This window comes from Canis aureus, chromosome 4 (genome assembly GCF_053574225.1).
Source record: "Canis aureus isolate CA01 chromosome 4, VMU_Caureus_v.1.0, whole genome shotgun sequence".
Classification (NCBI taxonomy): domain Eukaryota; kingdom Metazoa; phylum Chordata; class Mammalia; order Carnivora; family Canidae; genus Canis; species Canis aureus.
The window spans coordinates 20334082-20354525 of record NC_135614.1 but is presented as its reverse complement, the minus strand read 5'-3'; the positions used below and the strand labels follow the sequence as shown (position 1 = coordinate 20354525).

Below are 20444 nucleotides of genomic sequence, written 5' to 3'. Positions count from 1 at the left end.
TTGGTCATTATATCTTTAAATAAGATTTCTGAACGTTTTTCTTTCTCTTCTCCTCTGGGACTCCCATAATATGTATATTGATTTTTTTGGGTGGTGTTCCGAAGACCTGTAATTATTCTTTACTCTTTTTACTAGTTTTTTTCTTTTTGTTCCTCTGACTACGTAATTTCAAAAGATTTGTTCTTGAGTTTATTGATCCTTTCTTTTGCATGTTCTAAGCGATTCTTGACCTCTTTAGTAGATATACAATTCAGTGATTGTATTCTTCAGCCCCAGAGATTATTTTTTATGATTTCTGTCTTTATGTTAAACTTACCATTTTGTTCATGTATTATTTTCCTGACTTCATAGAGTTGTCTGTTCTCTCTCTTACCTTGGTGAACTTGTAAAGATGATTATTTTGAATTATTTTTTAGGCAATTAGTAAATCTCCATTTTTTTAGAATCAGCTGTTGGAGCTTTATTTTGTTCCTTTGGTGATACCATATTTCTTTGATTCTTCATGCTCCTTGAAACCTTGCATGCTGTCTCATTTGAAGCATGACTGGCTTCAGGAGAGAAAGATCTTCACCAGTCAAAGATGCTAGAGATAGTGGGTTCTCTCAGACTCTTTCTATGTATGCACTTGGTTTATTCCTCCTTATTCCCCTGGGGGTAAGGTCTTAGACTGTGTATCTTAGCTTGATCCTGCAAAGCAAGGCCAGGTGCAGGTGCTGAGATTCTTCTATTTATCTTCCTGAGAGCTTTGCCCTGAAGTGTTCAAGGTTATGTACCTCTTCCTAATCCAGCAGATACAGCTAGATGCTAATATTTGTGTGCTCTGTGGGAGCTCATATGTCTGCAGGAGAGCTTGGGATGTTGGCTACAGGGAGAAAGGGGTTACATGGAATGCTGGTAGTACATTTTGGCTTGTTGTAGGATCTATAGGCAGAGGTCCTACTGGGTTATGGACAGGGTTCTTATTAGAAGCCATACTCCAATTAGTAGGATCTGCCAGTGGTTAAAATTCATGCATTGGTTGTTCTGACCTCTTGCCTTTTTCTCTCTCTTACCTATCCCAAGACTATTAAGCTTTCAATGTATGGGTATGGAAAGATGGATGTGGGCCTTTTGGACAGCCTTTTCACAAGGCTGGGGAAGCTGAGGGCTCACTTTGCTCTCACTTTTCCTAGCCCAATAAATTGTAGGTGAAGGCAGTCTCTGTAGGCTCTAGGCTGTGCTATCTTGACACAGATAAAGGGAAGGTAGTTTTTTTTTTTTTTTTTTTTTTTTTTCCTCTTCAATGCTCTGTTCTTTGGTTTTTTGCTCCACAGGGGTGCTGGAACTTCTCAGCTGTACAATAAGACTTTTATAAAGGTATTCTAGTTCATGGGTCATTGTTAAATCAGTTTCTATGAAGTGTGGAACCTATTTCATCATCTTACTGATGTTTCGGAAAGATAATTTTTTACTTCAGTAGATATCACATATCCATTCTACTTTATAGAACATTCAAGTTATATAAAAAACTCTCACCTTTTCATTTATTTGATGACAAGGAGAGTAAAAACTTTTATAGAATGTAAATAGGAAGACAGTAGTTTTAGGCAGAATCAAGAGGCCTGCATGTGGGTATCAGATGTCAGAGTAGGCAATAGTTTGAGTTTAGATGAGATGAAAGAATCTGGCTTAAGGGTCAAGCAGGTAATAATCCAAAGGTAGGATTGTTTGAGAACTGGTCTTATAGAGCAGGAGCTACAGTGAGCTTAATCCTATAAGAAAGGTTGTTTTCTGATGTGAAGTCATAGGCAGAACATCTAAAATTACATTTCTTCTAGCAATACTTATAGATAAACATTTGAAATTTAATCAGTTTTACACATTATAAGCTGGAGACATATTAACTGTTTCTAACACATCTTCTAATGGCATTTGAGCAAGCAGTTCTTTTGTCCTCAGTGTCTCTTCTTAGTGATAATATCACATTGAAGAGATCTTTTCAAAAAGATTTTAATTGGTTTAATAATTGTTATGAAACACTGGAATAGAATATTTGTGCTAAATTAGTCAGGCAAAGAAAGACATGGTAAAAATCGCAAATGAAATAAGGAGGTAGATTTAGATGTAAATGAGTCCTTGATGGATGGCCAAGTCTATGGTAGAGTTATTGTCTATTTGAGAAGATTATGCACTGGATAAAGAAAATGTTAAAATTGATATTTGTAAAATTAATTTCCTTTCTATTTTTTTCATTTTTTTGTTCATATAAAAGAGAAAAATGGAGAGACTCATTAACACAGGAGAAAAATAGGAAGGAAATAGAATCATGAGAGGAAGAATTATTCTGGATAATCTCAAGACATTTCACCAATTATATAAAAGATCTATTTCTAGTTGTATTTTATATAGTATATGAACATTACATAGTACTAATTCTTTTTTTCTAATTGTTTTGAAACGTTTTGTCTTTCTGAAATGATTTTCTCTTCCAAGCTTGGCCTAGAATTGAAGTTTTAAAAATTTTATCCTACTTTTGATTTCCAAAGATTTATCATAATGTAATGTAGGGCAATGATTAATGTAAGATATACATATACACACAATATATGTACACCTCTGTATATGTGTGTATACATATATGTAAGATTATACACTGATCATTCTGTGTGTTTGTGTTTGTATGTGTATACTCACATATGCACATACATTTTGAAGATCATTATATGATTTCATTTTATGCTACAGGTTCTCCAGAGAGCTTTAATTTGATACTAATTCTTTCTCCAATTACCACATTATGGTTAAATCTTGGAAGGGCTTCTTTTCTTGATATATTTTAATAAAAGAACCCTTAAAGCCTCATATTATCCATCTTTTCTTCATAGGCCATAGATTGTGTTGACTTCTGTTGCCTGAAAACTTACATAAAATGGAAACATTAAAAATATCATGTCAGGATCCAATAGTGGGATATAGCTGGAATTTATAATAGATCAAATGGAAGATAGTGTTTTACTTATTAAATGAATAATTAAATTCAGAATTCTCTTTGATATGTTAGTGTTGAGGTTAATTAGAGTGTATGATTTAGAGTGAGGCATAATAAAAATAATATTGAAATAGGTATTATACAACCCAGAAACTCCTCTGAAATCACTGTTTATTTGCCCAGTGACCTTGGGCAAGAGAGCCTCAGCTTGACTCATCATCAGTTGAAATGTGTAGTTAACAATATCTTTATTGCCCTGAGATAATATATGTGAAAATATTACATAAAGTTCTATATTAAGGTGACTACTGTAAATAATAGTTAATATGTGCTATGCACTATAGTAAGCATTCACATAGTTCTTACAACAGTTTTATGAGACATTAATATTTCAGTTTTACAGATCAGGAAGGTAAGGTTCAAAGGGTATGCTACTTGATTGAGCTCACAGTATTGATGAGTGGGAAAGGCAGGATATGGATATGAGTTTGTCTGACACTAGACTTGATGCTCATAATTGCACAATTTTTATCTCTCATTTGAATAATAATTATTACCTAGAATAATGCATGGAAATGGAATTTTCTTTATTATCACCTCTGAATTATAACTGTGAAAGAGAAATAATATTTATTTTTCTTAAAAACAATGCAATGGAGTTCTAATTATCAAAATGTATTCTTCCTTTAGAATTTAATTGTCTTGGATCCGCTCACAGTGACTGAGGAAGAAATTAGACCATCACTAGAGAAGCGTCTTGAAGCTATTATCAGTGGGGCTGCACTATTAGCTGACTCTTCATGCACTAGAGATTTCCATCGGGAACGGATTATTGCAGAATGCAACGCCATTCGCCAGGCTCTCCAGGATCTGCTTTCAGAGTACATGAACAATGTAGGTAACTGGCTTTCCACCAATCCCATACACTGATATGTGCTGAAGTTCTTTCTGTGTACAAATGTGATAAATTATAAATGAGTACAAGTGTTACATAGGTTGGCTTTCTGCTTGGGTGCTGCTTACAGAGTACAGCATTGATATAGTAGTTTCTAGGGATGGGATCCAACTGTGTAATTGTTTTGTTTGAGGTGGTATTTAAATATTAGTTGAGGAAAGGAGTCAATGTTAGAGAAAAGAAATGAGTTGGACATCAATTTAAAGGATAAAAGGAAAATGATGAGAAGGGCAGGATTATGTTGGTGAATAACAAAATTAGAGTTTAGACAGTATTAGATAGGGTTAATGCTGCAGAATCAGGGGTAATTTTTGAAGGTGTAAGGAGCTCATGTAATTTGTAACGTTAACTCCTAACCTTTTTCACATGTGACATAATGTCACAATTTTTTTGGAGTTTTAGCTATCTCATAGGAATAATAAAAATGCTGTCTAAATTTAGAGAGATGCAAAAGTATTTGTTTCAAGGTGCTTTTAGTTTCACTTCATCATCTTTATATATGATATATTCATTTCATATGTACATATCTACATCGATCTATGGAGTATCTATGCCAATTCTTACATTCAAATCTTATTGCTGTTTTCAAAATAGAGAAGAAAGCCTTGAAGACATTGGAGGCATATATTGTTCATAAAGCTTCCTTAAATAATAGAGCTAAACAAAATGAAGGATTTATATAATATATATAATTAATATATAATAATATATATTTATAAAATATTTTGTTCATCTGCCTTATAAATGGAATAATTAAAGAATTATAAGGGTACATTTTGAAAATTATTAGTTAGAAAGCATATGACTTTTTGGTGTGAAGTTGAAGATTTAGGATTGTTCAGGATAAGTAATTTATATGAATAATTGAAATGTGCTAAAATTAGTTAATAAGTTTTAAGGCTCCTTCTGCACATTTGATGTATCTCCATACTCTTAATATTTGATGACTTTGGCTCCCGACCAAAAATCGTTTGCCTGTCAAGAAATCAAAGTTGTAAAGCAGATTGTGTTAATAAGAACAACATGTTAGTAACATCATATCCTGCTTCTAAGCTAGAATATCTCCATTTTTAGCATATGATATATTCTTTTTCTATTTCCAGTATTTTTTTATTATTTTTTATGGAAAATCATGACACAGCAAAAGAAATAGAAAATTATATAAGGCAAATATGAACCCAGAGAACATATATATTCTTAAAGATTTTTTAAGGGAAGTCATCAGTTATAAGAAACTCAAAAGATAATATTGTATTGGATTTCCTTCTCTCATGATCTGTAAACTATTAAAATTATTCTCATATTATAGATAAAAATACAATTATATTTAAGTTATTTTATCTCTAAACTATAAAATTATAGATAATTTCACTTCATCAGATATAGATAAAGTTGTTTTATTCCTTTAGATACAAAAGTGAACAGATACACATGCACAGTCACCTACATACATAGTCAAGGATGGCTACGTAATTGTGGAGCTTGATGCAAAATGAAAATGCAAATATTTTTGTTCAAAAGCAGGACAAAAAACTTTTTCCCTTTTCACAGTCTTGATTGACCCAACAAAGGTAATTTTTATTTGCTATTTAATGTTTGTCTCTCTAGTGTTTAGGGATACTTGTGGGAACATGCAGACCCTCACAGGTATCTGTGGCTTTTCCCCATGACTGTGACCCACTTTGCCTTTTGCCAAGGGTGACAGCGATTGTTGGGTGAGGGAGGCAGAACTAAATGTAAGTCTAGGACATATGCTTCATCACTCCATCAGACTGTGATATGAGAGCATTAAAGGCCAACCATGGGGTTCTTTCTGAGTATGGGGCCCTATGTGCAGTCACAGTCCCCAGAAGCTGGTCCTGTACATCATCAATACATATCACATAAGTGATTTCATGGCTCTCTTCAACTTTGGGTTAAAAACTATTTGAGTCAAAAATACTCATACCAAAGTTGAAGTGATGGGAACATTCTACCCTGGGAGCAATCATTAAGAAAGGGCATTATATCTAGATATTTATAAACAATAATAAAACCAACTGAAAGTTGGTCTGCTTTTTACTATCACTGTGTTCTAGCAATTCTAAATGTTAAGTGAGAAAATGTTTTCCTCAAAACTTTTTCTAAGTTCTAAACAATTACTGTGGTTAGAATTGACTTTTAGTAATATGTATTATGATTCAAATTGCACATTTTATTATTATACTTTAATAACCATTATATTCCTTATACATTTAAACAGCAGATTCAAAATAAACAATGATGACACAATGATTGTAAAGACAAAAAACTAGAAATAGAGTCACTTCAATTCTCTTATTTTATGTGATCATTTAGAATTTTTATTTCAATTTCTAAATTATGACAGTGGAACAGTATGAATTGCCAGGGGTAATATTTGTGTTAAGTAAATGCAAATTTTATACATGTGAAGTCCATATGTAAAAAACTTTTTTCATTTGTGTAATAATTTACTGACTTTGAGTACTAACTTTGAAATTTGTTTCCCTTTTAAGATTTGTCCATTGCTTTAAAGTTAAAGAACATATCAAAAGAATAATGATTATTACTGAAAAGTAATTTTGTCAAACAGAAAAGAGATGTTTAAATATCAACTCCAGTTATCTACTTCAGTGCTACATGAGGCACTGAAAAAAAAAAAAAAATATATATATATATATATATATATATATATATATATATATATATATATATATGTATTTTTCTATGTTTTACTTCTCTTTTTCTTAACAGTGGTTTACTCTGATATTCAGTTTCAAGGCCCATTTGTCAAGTAAAATTTATATTACTAATATCCTTCTGTTAGATATGTTAGTTTTAAAACAAGGTAAGTTCTGTGTTAGAAGAGTGAAGTGGAAAGAAGCTTCTTCAGTTATAATATGCAAATAATTAAGATCAGAGGTAAGTAGCTTTTTTTTAAGTCATTTTCAGGTAATTATCTTAACTCACATATATATTTTTTAAGGATAGCCTCAATGTAGGAATTTAAATGTTTTTCAGTTATTTAATTGGGTAGGTCCTACTACCCTTCATGCTTGATGGAGGCTGTTTTCTTCTTCCTTCCTCATTCCCTCATGTTTCCTTGTTCCTCTTCTGGCATAGAAGAGTAAATGCCCCTGAAATACCTCTCTCTAGTGGCACTTTCCCATTTTTAGCTCTCATCCCTGTTGGAATTTCTATGTTTACTTGCTGGACAGGAGCTCTAAGAGAGTGAGAATTATCTCCCCAGCCATTAGCACAGAGACTTGCAAGTAGTTGGTGCTCAGTAATTATTATGTGGATACAGGTAGATTGAATTTAGTGTTTGCTTCTCAGTTTTTTAAATTAAAGTAACAGTGTGCCTAAAGCAATTAATTTGTATTTATTTATTATATTAAATGATAACCATGGAGAAAACTTGGAAGGATTAATAGTAAGAACAGAAATATAGGAAAGGAAAAAGAACAGAGGAGAGAAAACTGTTCTTTGGGTGATCTTAGTATATATATATATATATATTATAGCAGCACTATATATATATATATATATATATATATATATATATATAGTGTGTATGTATATACACACTATATATATAACACTATATATCTTTATCTATCTATTCCTTTCTCTTAGGATATAATGTTAAATACTTATTGAGGAAGGCATTTTTTTTTTTTTCAGGGAATGAAAGACTTAATGTGTGTGGGTAATGTCTGGTGATCTGCCCTAATGTTGGTGTTGAGGTCAGAGAAGGAGGAACTAAATTTATGCAGTGGAGGTTCACATGATCAGAAATCCATTTATATGCACATTATATTAACATTCTATTATAAGTACAATCCATTAATAATGAAAAATGTGAATTCGTAGTATTATGAGAAAACACTACAGAAGCAGTGTACTAGCTCCTTTTCATAAAACAGTGCAGTGTTTTAGGCCTTATAGTAGTATCTTGATTTAGACAATGAATATTGGAATTAAACAGCAGGAACCAATCTGGAAGAATAATGGGATATATTATCAGAATACATTCCCAAGTTTATTTTTATTTTAGGATTATATCACAAATGATGTTTCTTCATAACTGTTTCATCAACTTTAATGAAAGGGAATGTACTTTGCTGGTATTAGCTGAGCTCAAACCTTTCTCAGAATTTGCTCAAGAATTTTAGGATAGCTGTTGTACTTTAGTCCTCAACTTCCAGTTTAAAGAATGCTGTGCAGGAAACCACAAATGTTGGAGAGGATGTGGAGAAAGGGGAACCCTCCTGCACTGTTGGTGGGAATGTGAACTGGTGCAGCCACTCTGAAAAACTGTGTGGAGGTTCCTCAAAGAGTTAAAAATAGACCTGCCCTATGACCCAACAATTGCACTGCTGGGGATTTACCCCAAAGATACAGATGCAATGAAATGCCGGGACACCTGCACCCCGATGTTTATAGCAGCAATGTCCACAATAGCTAAGCTGTGGAAGGAGCCTCGGTGTCCATCGAAAGATGAATGGATAAGGAAAATGAGGTTTATGTATACAATGGAATAGTACTCAGCCATTAGAAATGACAAATACCCACCATTTGCTTCGACGTGGATGGAACTAGAGGGTATTATGCTGAGTGAAATAAGTCAATTGGAGAAGGACAAACATTATATGGTCTCATTCATTTGGGGAATATAAAAAATAGTGAAAGGGAATAAAGGGGAAAGGAGGAAAAGTGAGTGGGAAATATCAGAAAGGGAGACAGAACATGAGAGACTCCTAACTCTGGGAAACGAACTAGGGGTGGGGGAAGAGGAGGTGGGTGGGGGTTGGGGGTGACGGGCACTGAGGTGGGCACTTGATGGGATGAGCACTGGGTGTTATTCTTATGTTGGCAAATTGAACACCAATAAAAAATAAATTTACAAAAAAATATAAAAAAAAAAAGAAAAAGGAAGAAAAAAAGAATGCAGTGTCTCATTTGGTGGGCCTGGTTTACTTTTCAGATTAGTTAGGAGCTTTTGTAATTGGGCTGTTGACAGAGTAAATGCTTGATAATTATTGAGACACAATAAAGATAACTGTGAAAACTTAAAGCAAGATTAACACTCATTGTAACCTGTGGATGTTTTATGTGAATGTGACTTCAAGACTTCAAATTTTGTAAGCTTGTTGAGTAGAGAGGTTCAGCAATGGGAAATTAATATAGTTTATGTTTTCTCAGACTCAGTCCACATGACCAGTTTGAGTCTAGATGACTTTACTTCTTAAACAGATCAGTAAGTCTTGATCATTTTTTTGACTCAAACTCTATTTAGTTAAATTCAATGTCTTGTGACATTAGTAAGAAATTAGTAGGAAATTAAACCAGATGGATCTATAACAGAAAAAACAGACAACCACTTAGCATTTTAGTGATTATGTATATTTGTCCTGATATTTTCCATATATATATAATCTTTTTACATCCATAGGTCAAAAGTCTGACAAGTCTCACTGGGATAAAAAAGTAAGTGTTAGCAATGCTGCATTCTTTTCTGGAGTCTGTAGGGAGAAATCCACTTCTTTGCCTTAACTTCTAGAGGCCATCCACATTCCTTATAGCCTTTCTCCAGTTTCACAGCCATCAATGTCACGTTTCTCTGAATCTGTTTCTGTCCTCACATCTCTTTCTCTGACCCCAGCCAGGAAATGTTTGCTACTTTTTAGGACTCATGTGATTAGATAGGGCCCATCCAAATTATCCAGGATAGTCATGCCATCTCATGGCTCTTATCCTTATTTACATCTGTAAAGTTCCTTTTGTCATGTAATCTGCTCACAGACTCTGGGAATTAGGATGTGAGCATCTCTGGGAGGCCCATGACATACACTAATTTCAGTCTTCCTTCCAGTCGCTTCTGTGGAATCATCACTCCTTACATTTTGAATCTATTATTTTGAATCTTACTTACTTCAAGCTTTATGCAGGCTGATCACATGTCTATTTCATTTACTATTTTCTTTCAAGCCTCAGGAACAATACTTACCATTTAGAAGAGCTACATTGTATTTTTGAATGAAAGTATAAAATAAAATTATTGCATATTGTATATGCCATATAATAGTGAAACAGCTTCTTTGACATTAAATGAAATGAGCTCCAAGCATCTACTAGATTTATATGATGGATTGACTGTTATAAAAGGTCTTATTTTGCAAAGTATAGGTCTCTTCTAAAAATCAGTGTGAGTATTCAGAAACATAATTCTCTCATCACAGTCTCTTCATTTGGATGCACATATAGATATATTCTAAAAGAAGATTTTTACTAATTAAAAAATATATTCCAAAGAATATTCAGAATCAGATGTTTAATTTTTGTTTTTTAAAACTTAGAAGTATATTTTTCTAAGGAATTTCTGCTGTTTTTCTTATACTTTCAGGATTCGTTAGACCTAGTTCAACTTCTCTGATGTACAGCGTAATTAAGGAATTCATGTGGGTGGGGCAGAGCAAGGAGGCTCTCTAAAGAAGGAAAGATTTTAGAGGGAAATCCGTTGTTTTTCTTTTAATTGGTGATCTTTCTATAATTGGTGAAAATGGAGTTGGAGGTGGGTGGCCGTCATACTTTATACTTGGTACTTTACTATAGGGAGTATTAGAGAGTTTAGTGAGCAATAGCTAAAGTAAATGAATCAGTTTTGGCTATATGAGAGCAATTTGCATTTCCAGACATCTTACTTCCCACTATTTTCTTCTTTTGGTGTTTTATGTGGAAGTGCATTGCTGGTTCTCATTATATGCTTGTTGAGTGAATAAATAATCAAATGGGCTTGCTTTTGATATTCAGAGGCCTATTTCATTTGTAAGTCATGGATTTAATTTATCCCCTCTCCTGGGGAATTACAAAGATTCACTAAAGACAACAAGGAGATGTTAAAGGGTTTTTCTTCATTAAAAGTCCACTACCTCTTTTCTGAAAATCCATTTTAGAAATAATTTCAGCCTTATTTTTCATGATGATAAGATAAAGAAGTTAGGATGATCTATATGCAATGATTTTAAATGCTAGAGACAAGTTAGAACTAAAATTCTAAAAATGTAAAGGTAGCTTCCAAGTCCCTTCTCTTCCTTTCCTCCTTCCTAACTTCCTTCCTTCCTTCTATCCTTCCCTCCCTCCTTTCATTCTTTCACATAACTGGCTTTTCTAACACAGAGAAGAAGGCAGAAACTTAACAAAATGTGAAGGTGGAGGAATTTATCCCAAATGAAAGAACAAGATAAGGTCATGGCCAGAGATCTAAGCCAGACAGATATAACATGTCTGATGGAGAATTTAAAGGCACCAATCTTCAGGATATTCACTGGGCTTGAGAAAAGAATAAAAAACATCAATCAGCAAGATCCATAACTCAGATATAAAAGAGTTATAAAAGAATCAATCAGAGATGAAAAGTACAATAAGCAAGATTAGAAACACACTTGATACAATGAACAGCAGGCTAGACGAAGAGGAATGAATTAATGACCTAAAGACAAAGTAATGAAAAGCAATGAAGCTGAACAAGGAGAGAAAGAATTATAAAATGCAAGAATAGACTTAGGGAACTCGATGACTCCGTCAAACCATTTGCATTATAATATTCACATTATAGGGGTTTCAGAAGAAAGAGAAGATGGGGAAAATGTATTTGAAGAAATAATAGCTGAAAACTTTCCTAATCTGGGGAAGGAAACAGATAACCAGATCCAGGAGGCACAGAGGACTCCCATCAAAATAAAAAAAATCAGGCCAACACCAAGACATATTGTAATTAAATTTGCAAATATACTGATATAGAAAAAATTCTTAAAGCAGAAAAACAAAAGAAGTCATTAACTTACATGGGAGAACCCATAAGAGTAGCTGGAGATTTTTCAACAGAAACTTGGCAAGCCAGAAGGGACAAAGTATTGAATGAGAAAAATCTGCAGCCAAGAATATTCTATCCCGCAGGGCTATCATTCAGAACAGAAGGAAAGATGAAAAGTTTCCTAAATAAAGACTAAAGCATTCATGACCACTGAATTAGCAATGCAAGAAATATTAAAGGGGACCCTTTGAATGGAAAGGAGAGACCAAAAGTGACAGTATAAAGGCAGGAAACACAAAAGCAATAAAAATTTTCTGTAAAAATCAGTCAAGAAACTCACACAAATATATATATAAAACATATGCCTAAAACATAGGAGGAGAGGAGAAAAGAATTGGTTCAAACTTGAATGAACATCAACTTAATATAGATTATTTATAGAAGTTATATACAAGCCTAGTGGTAACCATATATCAAAACCACTAATAAACATGCAAAGAATAAAGAAAAAGAAATACAAATATATCACTAAAGAAAATTAGCAAAAATTGCAAGTGAAAAAGACAAGAAAGATCAGAGAAAATCTCCAGAAACAATAACAAAACAATTAATAAAATGGCAATGAATACATATCTATCAATAATTACTTTGATGTAAGTGGACTAAATGCTCCAGTCAAAAAACATAGGGTATCTGAATGGATAAAAAAACAAGACCCATTTATATACTGCATGTAAGAAACTCATTTTAGACCTAAAGATACTTGCAGATTGAAAGCAAGGCTTAGAGAAACATTTATCATTCAAACAGATGTCAAAAGAAAGCCAGGCAGCTATACTTATATTGGACAAAATATACTTTAAAATGAAGACTATAACAAGTCAAACAAGGATACTCCATAATAATAAAGGGAACAATCCAAAAAGAAGTTATAACAACTGTAAATGTTTATGCACCCAATCTGGGAACAGCCAAATATATAAAATAATAAATAACAAACATAAAGGAATGAATTGGTAATAACATAATAGTTATAGGGAACCTTAACACCCCACTTACATCAAGGGGCAGATCATCTTAACAGAAAACAAACAAAAAACAATGGATTTTAATGACAGATTGGACAAGATGAACTTAACAGATATATTCAGAACATTCCATCCTAAAACAGCAGAATAAATATTTTTTTCAAGTGCACATGGATCAATCTCCAGAATAGATCACATATTAAGTAAAAAAAAATGCCTCAACAAACAAATACAAAATGATTGAAGTCATACCATGCACCTTTTTTGACCACATACTATGAAATTAAAAATCAACTACAAGAAAAAATCTGGAAAGACCTCAAATACATGGAGATTAAACAACATGCTACTAAACAATTAATGGGTCTCTCAGAAAGTCAAAGAGGGAATAAAAAATACATGGAAACAAATGAAAATGAACACACAATGATCCAAAACCTTTGGCATGGAGCAAAAGCAGTCTTAAGAGGGAAATATATAGAATAAAGCCTAACTCAAGAGACAAGAAAAATCTCAAATAGATAAACTAAGCTTACACCTAAAGGAGCTAGAAAAAGAACAACAAATGAAGCCTAAAGCCAGTAGAAGGAAGGAAATAATAAAGATTGGAACAGAAAAAAGAAGTAAAAAAAAAAAAAAAAACCCTAAAAAAAACAATAGAACAGATCATTGAAACCAGGAAAAAGTTCTTTGAAAAATCTATAAAATTGATAAAACTCTAGCCAGACTTATCAAAAAGAGAAAGGATCTAAATAGAATAACAAGTGACAGAGGAGAAACAATAACCAACAGCCCAGAAATACAATTATAAGTGGGTATTATGAAAAACTGTATGCCAACAAATTGGGCAATCTGCCAGAAATGGATAAATTCCTAGAAACATATAAATTACCAAAATTGAAATAGGAAGAAATAGAAAACTTGAACAAACTGATGACCAGCACGGAAATTGAATCAGTAATTTAAAAACTAAAGAAAGAAAAGTTCAGACCAGATGGCCTCATTGGCAAATTCTACCACACATTAAAGAAGAGTTAATATCTATACTTGCATACTACTCCCCCGCCCCCCCCAAAAAAAACAGAAAGGAAGGAAAACTTCTAAATTCATTCTATGAGGCCAGCATTACCCTGATACCAAAACCAGATAAAGACAACGCTAAAAAAAAGAATAGGCCAATATTTCTCAACAAAATACTAGCAAACAGAGTCCAAAAATACATTAAAAGACTGTTTATCATGATCAAGTGGGATTTATTCCTGGGTTGCAAGGATGGTTCAGTATTCACAAATCAATCAACATGATACATTACATTAGTAAAATAAAGGATAAGAACCATATGATTATTTCAATAGATGAAGAAAAAGCACTATTGAAAAAGCATTTGATTAAGTATAACATCCATTCATGATAAAAACCCCTCAACTAAGTAGGTTTAGAGGGAACATATATCAACAACATAAAAAACATTTTTCATATATGAAAAACCCACAGCTAACATCCTCCTTAATAGGGAAAAACTGAGAGATTTTCCTATAAAGTCAGAAACAAAACAGTGATATCTACTCTCACTACTTTTATTCAACATAGTACTGGAAATCCTAACTAACCACAGCAATTGAATAACAACAAAAAATAAAAGGCATCCAAGTTGATAAGGAAAAAGTAAAACTTCACTGTTTATAGATCACATGTTACTATGTATAGAAAATCTAAGTCTTACCCCCAAATTGCTTAGAATTGATAAATGAATTTGGTAAAGTCACAGCATACAAAATCAATGTACAGAAATCTGTTGCATTTTTTTACACTAATAATGACACAGCAGAAAGAGAGGTTAAGGAATCAAATCCATTAAAAATTACACCAAAAACAAGATTTTTAAGTATAAAGCTAACCAAAGAGGCAAAAGACCTATACTCTGAAAACCTTAAAACGCGGATGACTGAGATTAAAGATGACACAAAGAAATGGAAAGACATTCCATGCTCATGGATTAGAAGAACAAATATTAAAAATGCATATTGCATATACTACTGAAAGCAATGTAATGTAATCTCTATCAAAATACCACCAGCATTTTTCACAGAGTTAGAACAGACAACCCTAAAATTTGCATACAACTACCAAACACCCTGAATAATCAAAGCAACCTTGAAAAACAAAAGCAAAACTGGAGGCATCACAATCATGGACTTCAAGTTACATTACAAAGCTGTAGTGATTCAGATATTGTGTTAGTGGTACAAAAATAGATCAGTGGAACAGAATAGAAAACTCAGAAATGGACCCACAAGTATATGGTCAAGTAATCTTTGATTAAGCAGGAAGGAATATCCAATGGGAAAAAGACAATTTCTTCAGCAAATGGTGTTGGGAAAGCTGGCAGCAACATGCCAAAGAATAAAATTGGACCACTTTCTCATACCACATACAAAAATAAATTCAAAATGGATCAAAGGCCTAAATGTGAGTCCTGAAACCATAAAAATCCTGGAAGAGAACACAAGCAGTAGCTTCTTTCACACTGGCCATAGCAAATTCTCTCTAGATATGTCTCCTGAAGCAAACGAAGCAAATAAAAAATAAGCAAATAGGACTACATTAAGATAAAAAGCTGCTGCAGAGTGGAGGAAATAGTCAACAAAACTAAAAGGCAACCTACAGAATGGGAGAATGCAAATGACATATTTAATAGTGGTTAGTATCCAAAATATATCAACTTATGAAACTGAACACCATAAAAATGAATAATCCTACTAAAAGACAGGCAGAAGACATGAATAGACATTTCTCCAAAGAAGACATACAGATGGCCAATAGGCACATGAAAAAGATGCTCAACGTCACTGATCATCAGGGAAATACAAACTGAAACTATAATGCGATATTACCTCACACTGTAAGAATGGCTAAAATCAACAACACAAGAAATAACAGTGTTAAAAATAGAACTACCTGATGAACTATCAATTGCACTATTAGGTATTTATCCAAAGGATATAAAGATACTGATTCAAAGGAGCACATGTATCCCAATGTTTATAGCAGCACTATCAACAATAGCCAAATTATGGAAAGAGCCCAAATATGTATTGAATAATGAATGGTTAAATATATGGTAAATATATACAATGGAATATTAGTGATTAAAAGGAATGAAATCTTGCTGTTTGCAACAATGTGGAAGGACTATGCTAAGTGAAATAAGTCCATCAGAGAACAAATACCACAGGATTTCACTCATATGTGGAATTTAAGAAACAAAACAGATAAACATAGGGGAAGGAAACAAAAATAAAATAAGATAAAAACAGAGAGGGAGGCAAACCATAAAAGATTCTTACCTATAAAGAACAATCTGAGAGTTGCTGCAGGGGAGAGGGGGGATGGGCTAAATAGGTGATGGGCGTTAAGTAAGATACTTGTTTGGTTGAGCACTGGAGGTTAAATATAAGTGATGAATCACTAAATTCTATTCCTGAAACTGCTACTATACTATGTTAACTAACTTGAATTTAAATTTAAAAAAAATCATGGATGCCCCTGCTAGAAGGGAAAAGATGAAGACAAAAGAGCTATCTGGTATAGAAGATATAACCTTTGAAACTTTGAACTAGGGGATCCCTGGGTGGCGCAGCGGTTTGGCGCCTGCCTTTGGCCCAGGGCGCGATCCTGGAGACCCGGGATCGAACCCACGTCGGGCTCCCGGTGCATGGAGCCTGCTTCTCCCTCTGCCTGTGTCTCTGCCTCTCTCTCTCACTGTGTGCCTATCATAAATAAATAATAAAAAAAAATTAAAAAAAAAAGAAACTTTGAACTATGCATTGCTCTTTGCTTGGAATATATAAGTCCTGCCACTTTTAAGATATCCTCCATTACTTTTTAATTATTTTCATTTTACACAAATTACCTCATTCCCTCCTGTGTTCTCCCTTTATCTGGTTAGTTTACTTTTAAAAAAATGGCTGCCTACTTTTTTTACTTTAGCTTTTCTATTTTTTCTTTAATTTAAATTCAAGCTAGTTAGCATACAGTATAATGCTAGTTTCGAGTACACAATATAGTGATTCAACACTTCCATATGGCACCTGGTACTCATCACAAATGCACCCCTTAATCCTCATCCCCTATTCATTCATTCATTCATTCATTCATTTATTCATGACAGAAACACACAGAAAGAGGCAGAGACACAGGCAGAGGGAGAAGCAGACCCCATGCAGGGAGCCGATGTGGGACTCCATCCTGGGTCTCCAGGATCACACCCCGGGTTGAAGGCGGCGCTAAACCGCTGGGCCACCAGGGTTGCCCCTCATCACCTATTTAACCCATTTCCCAACCCACCTCACTTCTGGTAACCAACAGTTTATTCTCTATAGTTAAGAGTCTGTTTCTTGGTTTGTCTCTCTCTCTCTCTTTTTTTCCCTTTGATCATTCGTTTTGTTTCTTAAATTGTACATATGAGTAAAATCATATATTTGCCTTTCTCTGACTTAATCTTGCTTAGCATATTACTCTCTATCACCATCCATGTTGTTGCAAATGGCAAGATTTCATTCTTTTTGATTGCTAATATTCCATTACATATATTATATACTATATATATATATCACATGTTTATCCATTAATCAGTTTATGGACATTTGTGCTGTTTCTATATTTCCATGTCTTGGCTATGTAGATAATGCTGCCCAAAACATCAACGTGCATGTATTCATTTGAATTAGTATTTTTGTATTTTGTGTTAAATACCTAGTAGTGTGATTGCTGGATCATAGGGTAGTTCTATTTTTAACTTTTTGAAGACCTCCATAGTGTTTTCCAGAATGGGTGCACCAGTTTACATTCTCACTAACATTGCAATAGGGTTCTTTCTCTTCATCCTTACCAATATCTGTTTTTTCCAGTGTTGTTCATTTTAGTCATTCTGACAGGTGTAAACTGGTGTCTCATTATGGTTTGTTTTGTATTTCCCTGATTATCAGTGATGTTAAGCACATGATTTCTAGTATTTGTGGGGAAAGTTAGTTGCTCACTTTAGGTTTCAACTGATCCTTTCCCAAGAAATGTGTCTCTTTTCTCCACAGTGTTTACGCCCTGCTCATGTAGTTCTTGGATGTTCCTGCTAGTTTGTTTTTAAATGTTGGAGTTCAAAGTTTTTTGTTACATAAAAAAAGGAAACAGGTTAAATGATAGAAATGACAATAATCAAGTAGGAAGAAAGAGTGTTGGCATGAAATGTTTGTTAGTTCAATGTTGTACAAAAAATAGTGGTTTTGAGCTGGGCGTAGTTCCTAGCTAGGAGGTGATATTTGAATGAAGAGAAAGATTGTTGTATTAGATGAAGTAGAAGCTGACTCTGAGGTAAGGGTTAACACATTGAAGGTACACATGAAAGGAAGTGAAGAAGATTTGCAGTAGAAGTCCTAGACATCACTTGGTGAGCCCTAGAGCTGAGATGGCTGTTTGCAGTTGTCCCAAACTGAGATGAATCTTTGTCTCCCTGTAAAGGGTCACTCATAGAAGCAGTGTCACTTTGGACAAGAGGCTGCCTGCAGTTGAAGGCAACACTTAGGGAGGGACACAGCTGTGGGTCATCTGTAGTTGATATTTCCTATAAAGGAAAGTGAATCACCATAGAATCCATTATAATAGTTAATTGAAAAAAAGTAATATGGTGGGTTTTTTTTTAGTGGACTTTGAACAATGGAATATTATTCTGTGTTAGCAATTACAGTCAGTATATTTGGCCTTCCATAGTTTTTAACTTACTGTTGGTAATGTTAAGGAAATTATTAGTTATTATTAACCATATAATTTGTAATCCAATTTAGAATACTTTTGAGAGATCAAGATGATCTATAATAATTAACAGGCACTGATCTATAAAAGGTGTAAGTCAGGACTGTCCCAAGCAGACATAGATATATGGTCACCTAGAAATTATGTGACTATTTATATATTACAGATGGAATAATACATATGAAGGGTTTTAAGAGGACTTTAACCTATTTTATTGATAGATTCTGCATTGGCCATAAAAGATAGCTAAAACATAAAGTTTGGTTAAAATTCTATTAGTGTTGTTGCAGTTTCTAGTCACATCATTCTTCTAGATTCACTGTGCTAAAAACTAGTGATTTCTGAGTCTTAACAATCACAATTTTAGTTTTTCTTTAAAGATTTTATTGGTTTATTCATAAAGAACACAGAGAGAGAGAGAGACAGAGACATAGGTGGAGGAAGTGGCAGGCTCCCTGTGGGGAGCCTGATGTGGAACTCGATCCTAGGACCCTGGGATCATACCCTGAGCCAAAGGCAGATGCTCAACTAATGAGCTACCCTGGTGCCCCACAATCACAATTTTAGTTGTCAAGGGGAATCAAACAAGTAAGTAAGCAAAATAAAGCACAATAAAAACTGTAATAGTTGTTAGTACTAAATACAATAATAGCACCAAGTAGGGAGTAGTAAGCTCCTCTGTAGTTGATCAGGGAAGGCTTCTTGAAGGAGAATGTTCTAACACTTGCTTTTGAAACATAGACAGTTTGGAATTTCAGAAAGGGGTCACAGCTGTGCAAGGGCACAAAAGCAGGAATCAACATTGTGTGTTTAGTGTGGGAAACATAAGCGTTTGGTTTAGATGAAATGTATGGGAAAGAAGGACAGATGACATGTAAGACTAAGTATTTACAAATTTACAAATAGATTTCTTTCAAATATTTGATAAAATTTCTTTGCTTTCAAAACAAGTCAAATTTCAATTTAAGCCTTTCTTTAATGCTAACCAATTATGAGTCCCTTATAATATCACCTTAGCTATTTTATCTTTATAAATCAGTTTCTATTTGTGATATCGTGTTTCACAATAAGAAGTTTGTATTTGGTATTTGTCTCTTTTCCTGGCATAGAGTTCCTAAAGTCCTTGGAATTTTATAAGTGATGAGAGTGATAAATGTATCTTTTGTTGTATTGATAAGGTGATTTTGGATCGAAGGATGAGTATTGGTTGCCAGGTAAACCAACCCTGTGATCAGAAGATTATAACTCTCAGTATCACCCCCTGACCTCCTGGGGATAGGGGATAGGCTGGAGGTTGAATTCAATCACCAGTGGTCAGTAATTTAATCATTCAGGCCTATTTAATGAAGCCTCCATAGAACCCCATAAAAATGGGGTTCTAAGAGCTTTCTTATTGGCAAATACATGGAGATTTAGGAATAGTGGCACACTCAAGGACATATCTTGCACCCCTTCCCATATACCTTATCCTATGTATCTCTTCCATTTGGCTATTTTTTGAGTTATATCCTTTTATAATATACTAGTAATCTAGTAACTAGAATGCTTCTCTGAGTTCTGTGAGTTGCTCTAGCAAATTTATTGAACTTGAGGAGGGTGTTATAGTAACCTCTTGGAAGGTTACTATAACAAGTTACTATAACAAGGTAGCAACTTGGAATTGGCATCTGAGGTACTGAGGAGGTAGTGACAAATTTATAGTACTGAATTCTTTTTTTTAAAGATTTATTTATTTATTTTAGAGAGAGAGAGCATAAGCAGGAGGGGCACAGGGAGAACCAAAGAGAGAGAATCTCAGGCAGACTCTGTGCTGAGCCTAGAGCCCAATGTAGAGTTCCATCTCACGATCCCAAGGTCATAACCTGACCTGAA

General features: G+C 33.8%; 1 protein-coding gene across 7 annotated transcripts in view; it reads left to right on the top strand.

The window, feature by feature from the left end:
* Window positions 1-20444, top strand: part of CTNNA3 (catenin alpha 3) — a 1688099-nt gene that overhangs the window by 459138 nt on the left and 1208517 nt on the right. For all 7 annotated transcript variants that reach the window (XM_077894689.1, XM_077894690.1, XM_077894691.1 and 4 more), the window contains exon 7: window positions 3659-3862. In XM_077894689.1, coding sequence (XP_077750815.1) covers window positions 3659-3862 — 204 coding nt within the window. The remainder of the gene's footprint in view (window positions 1-3658; window positions 3863-20444) is intronic.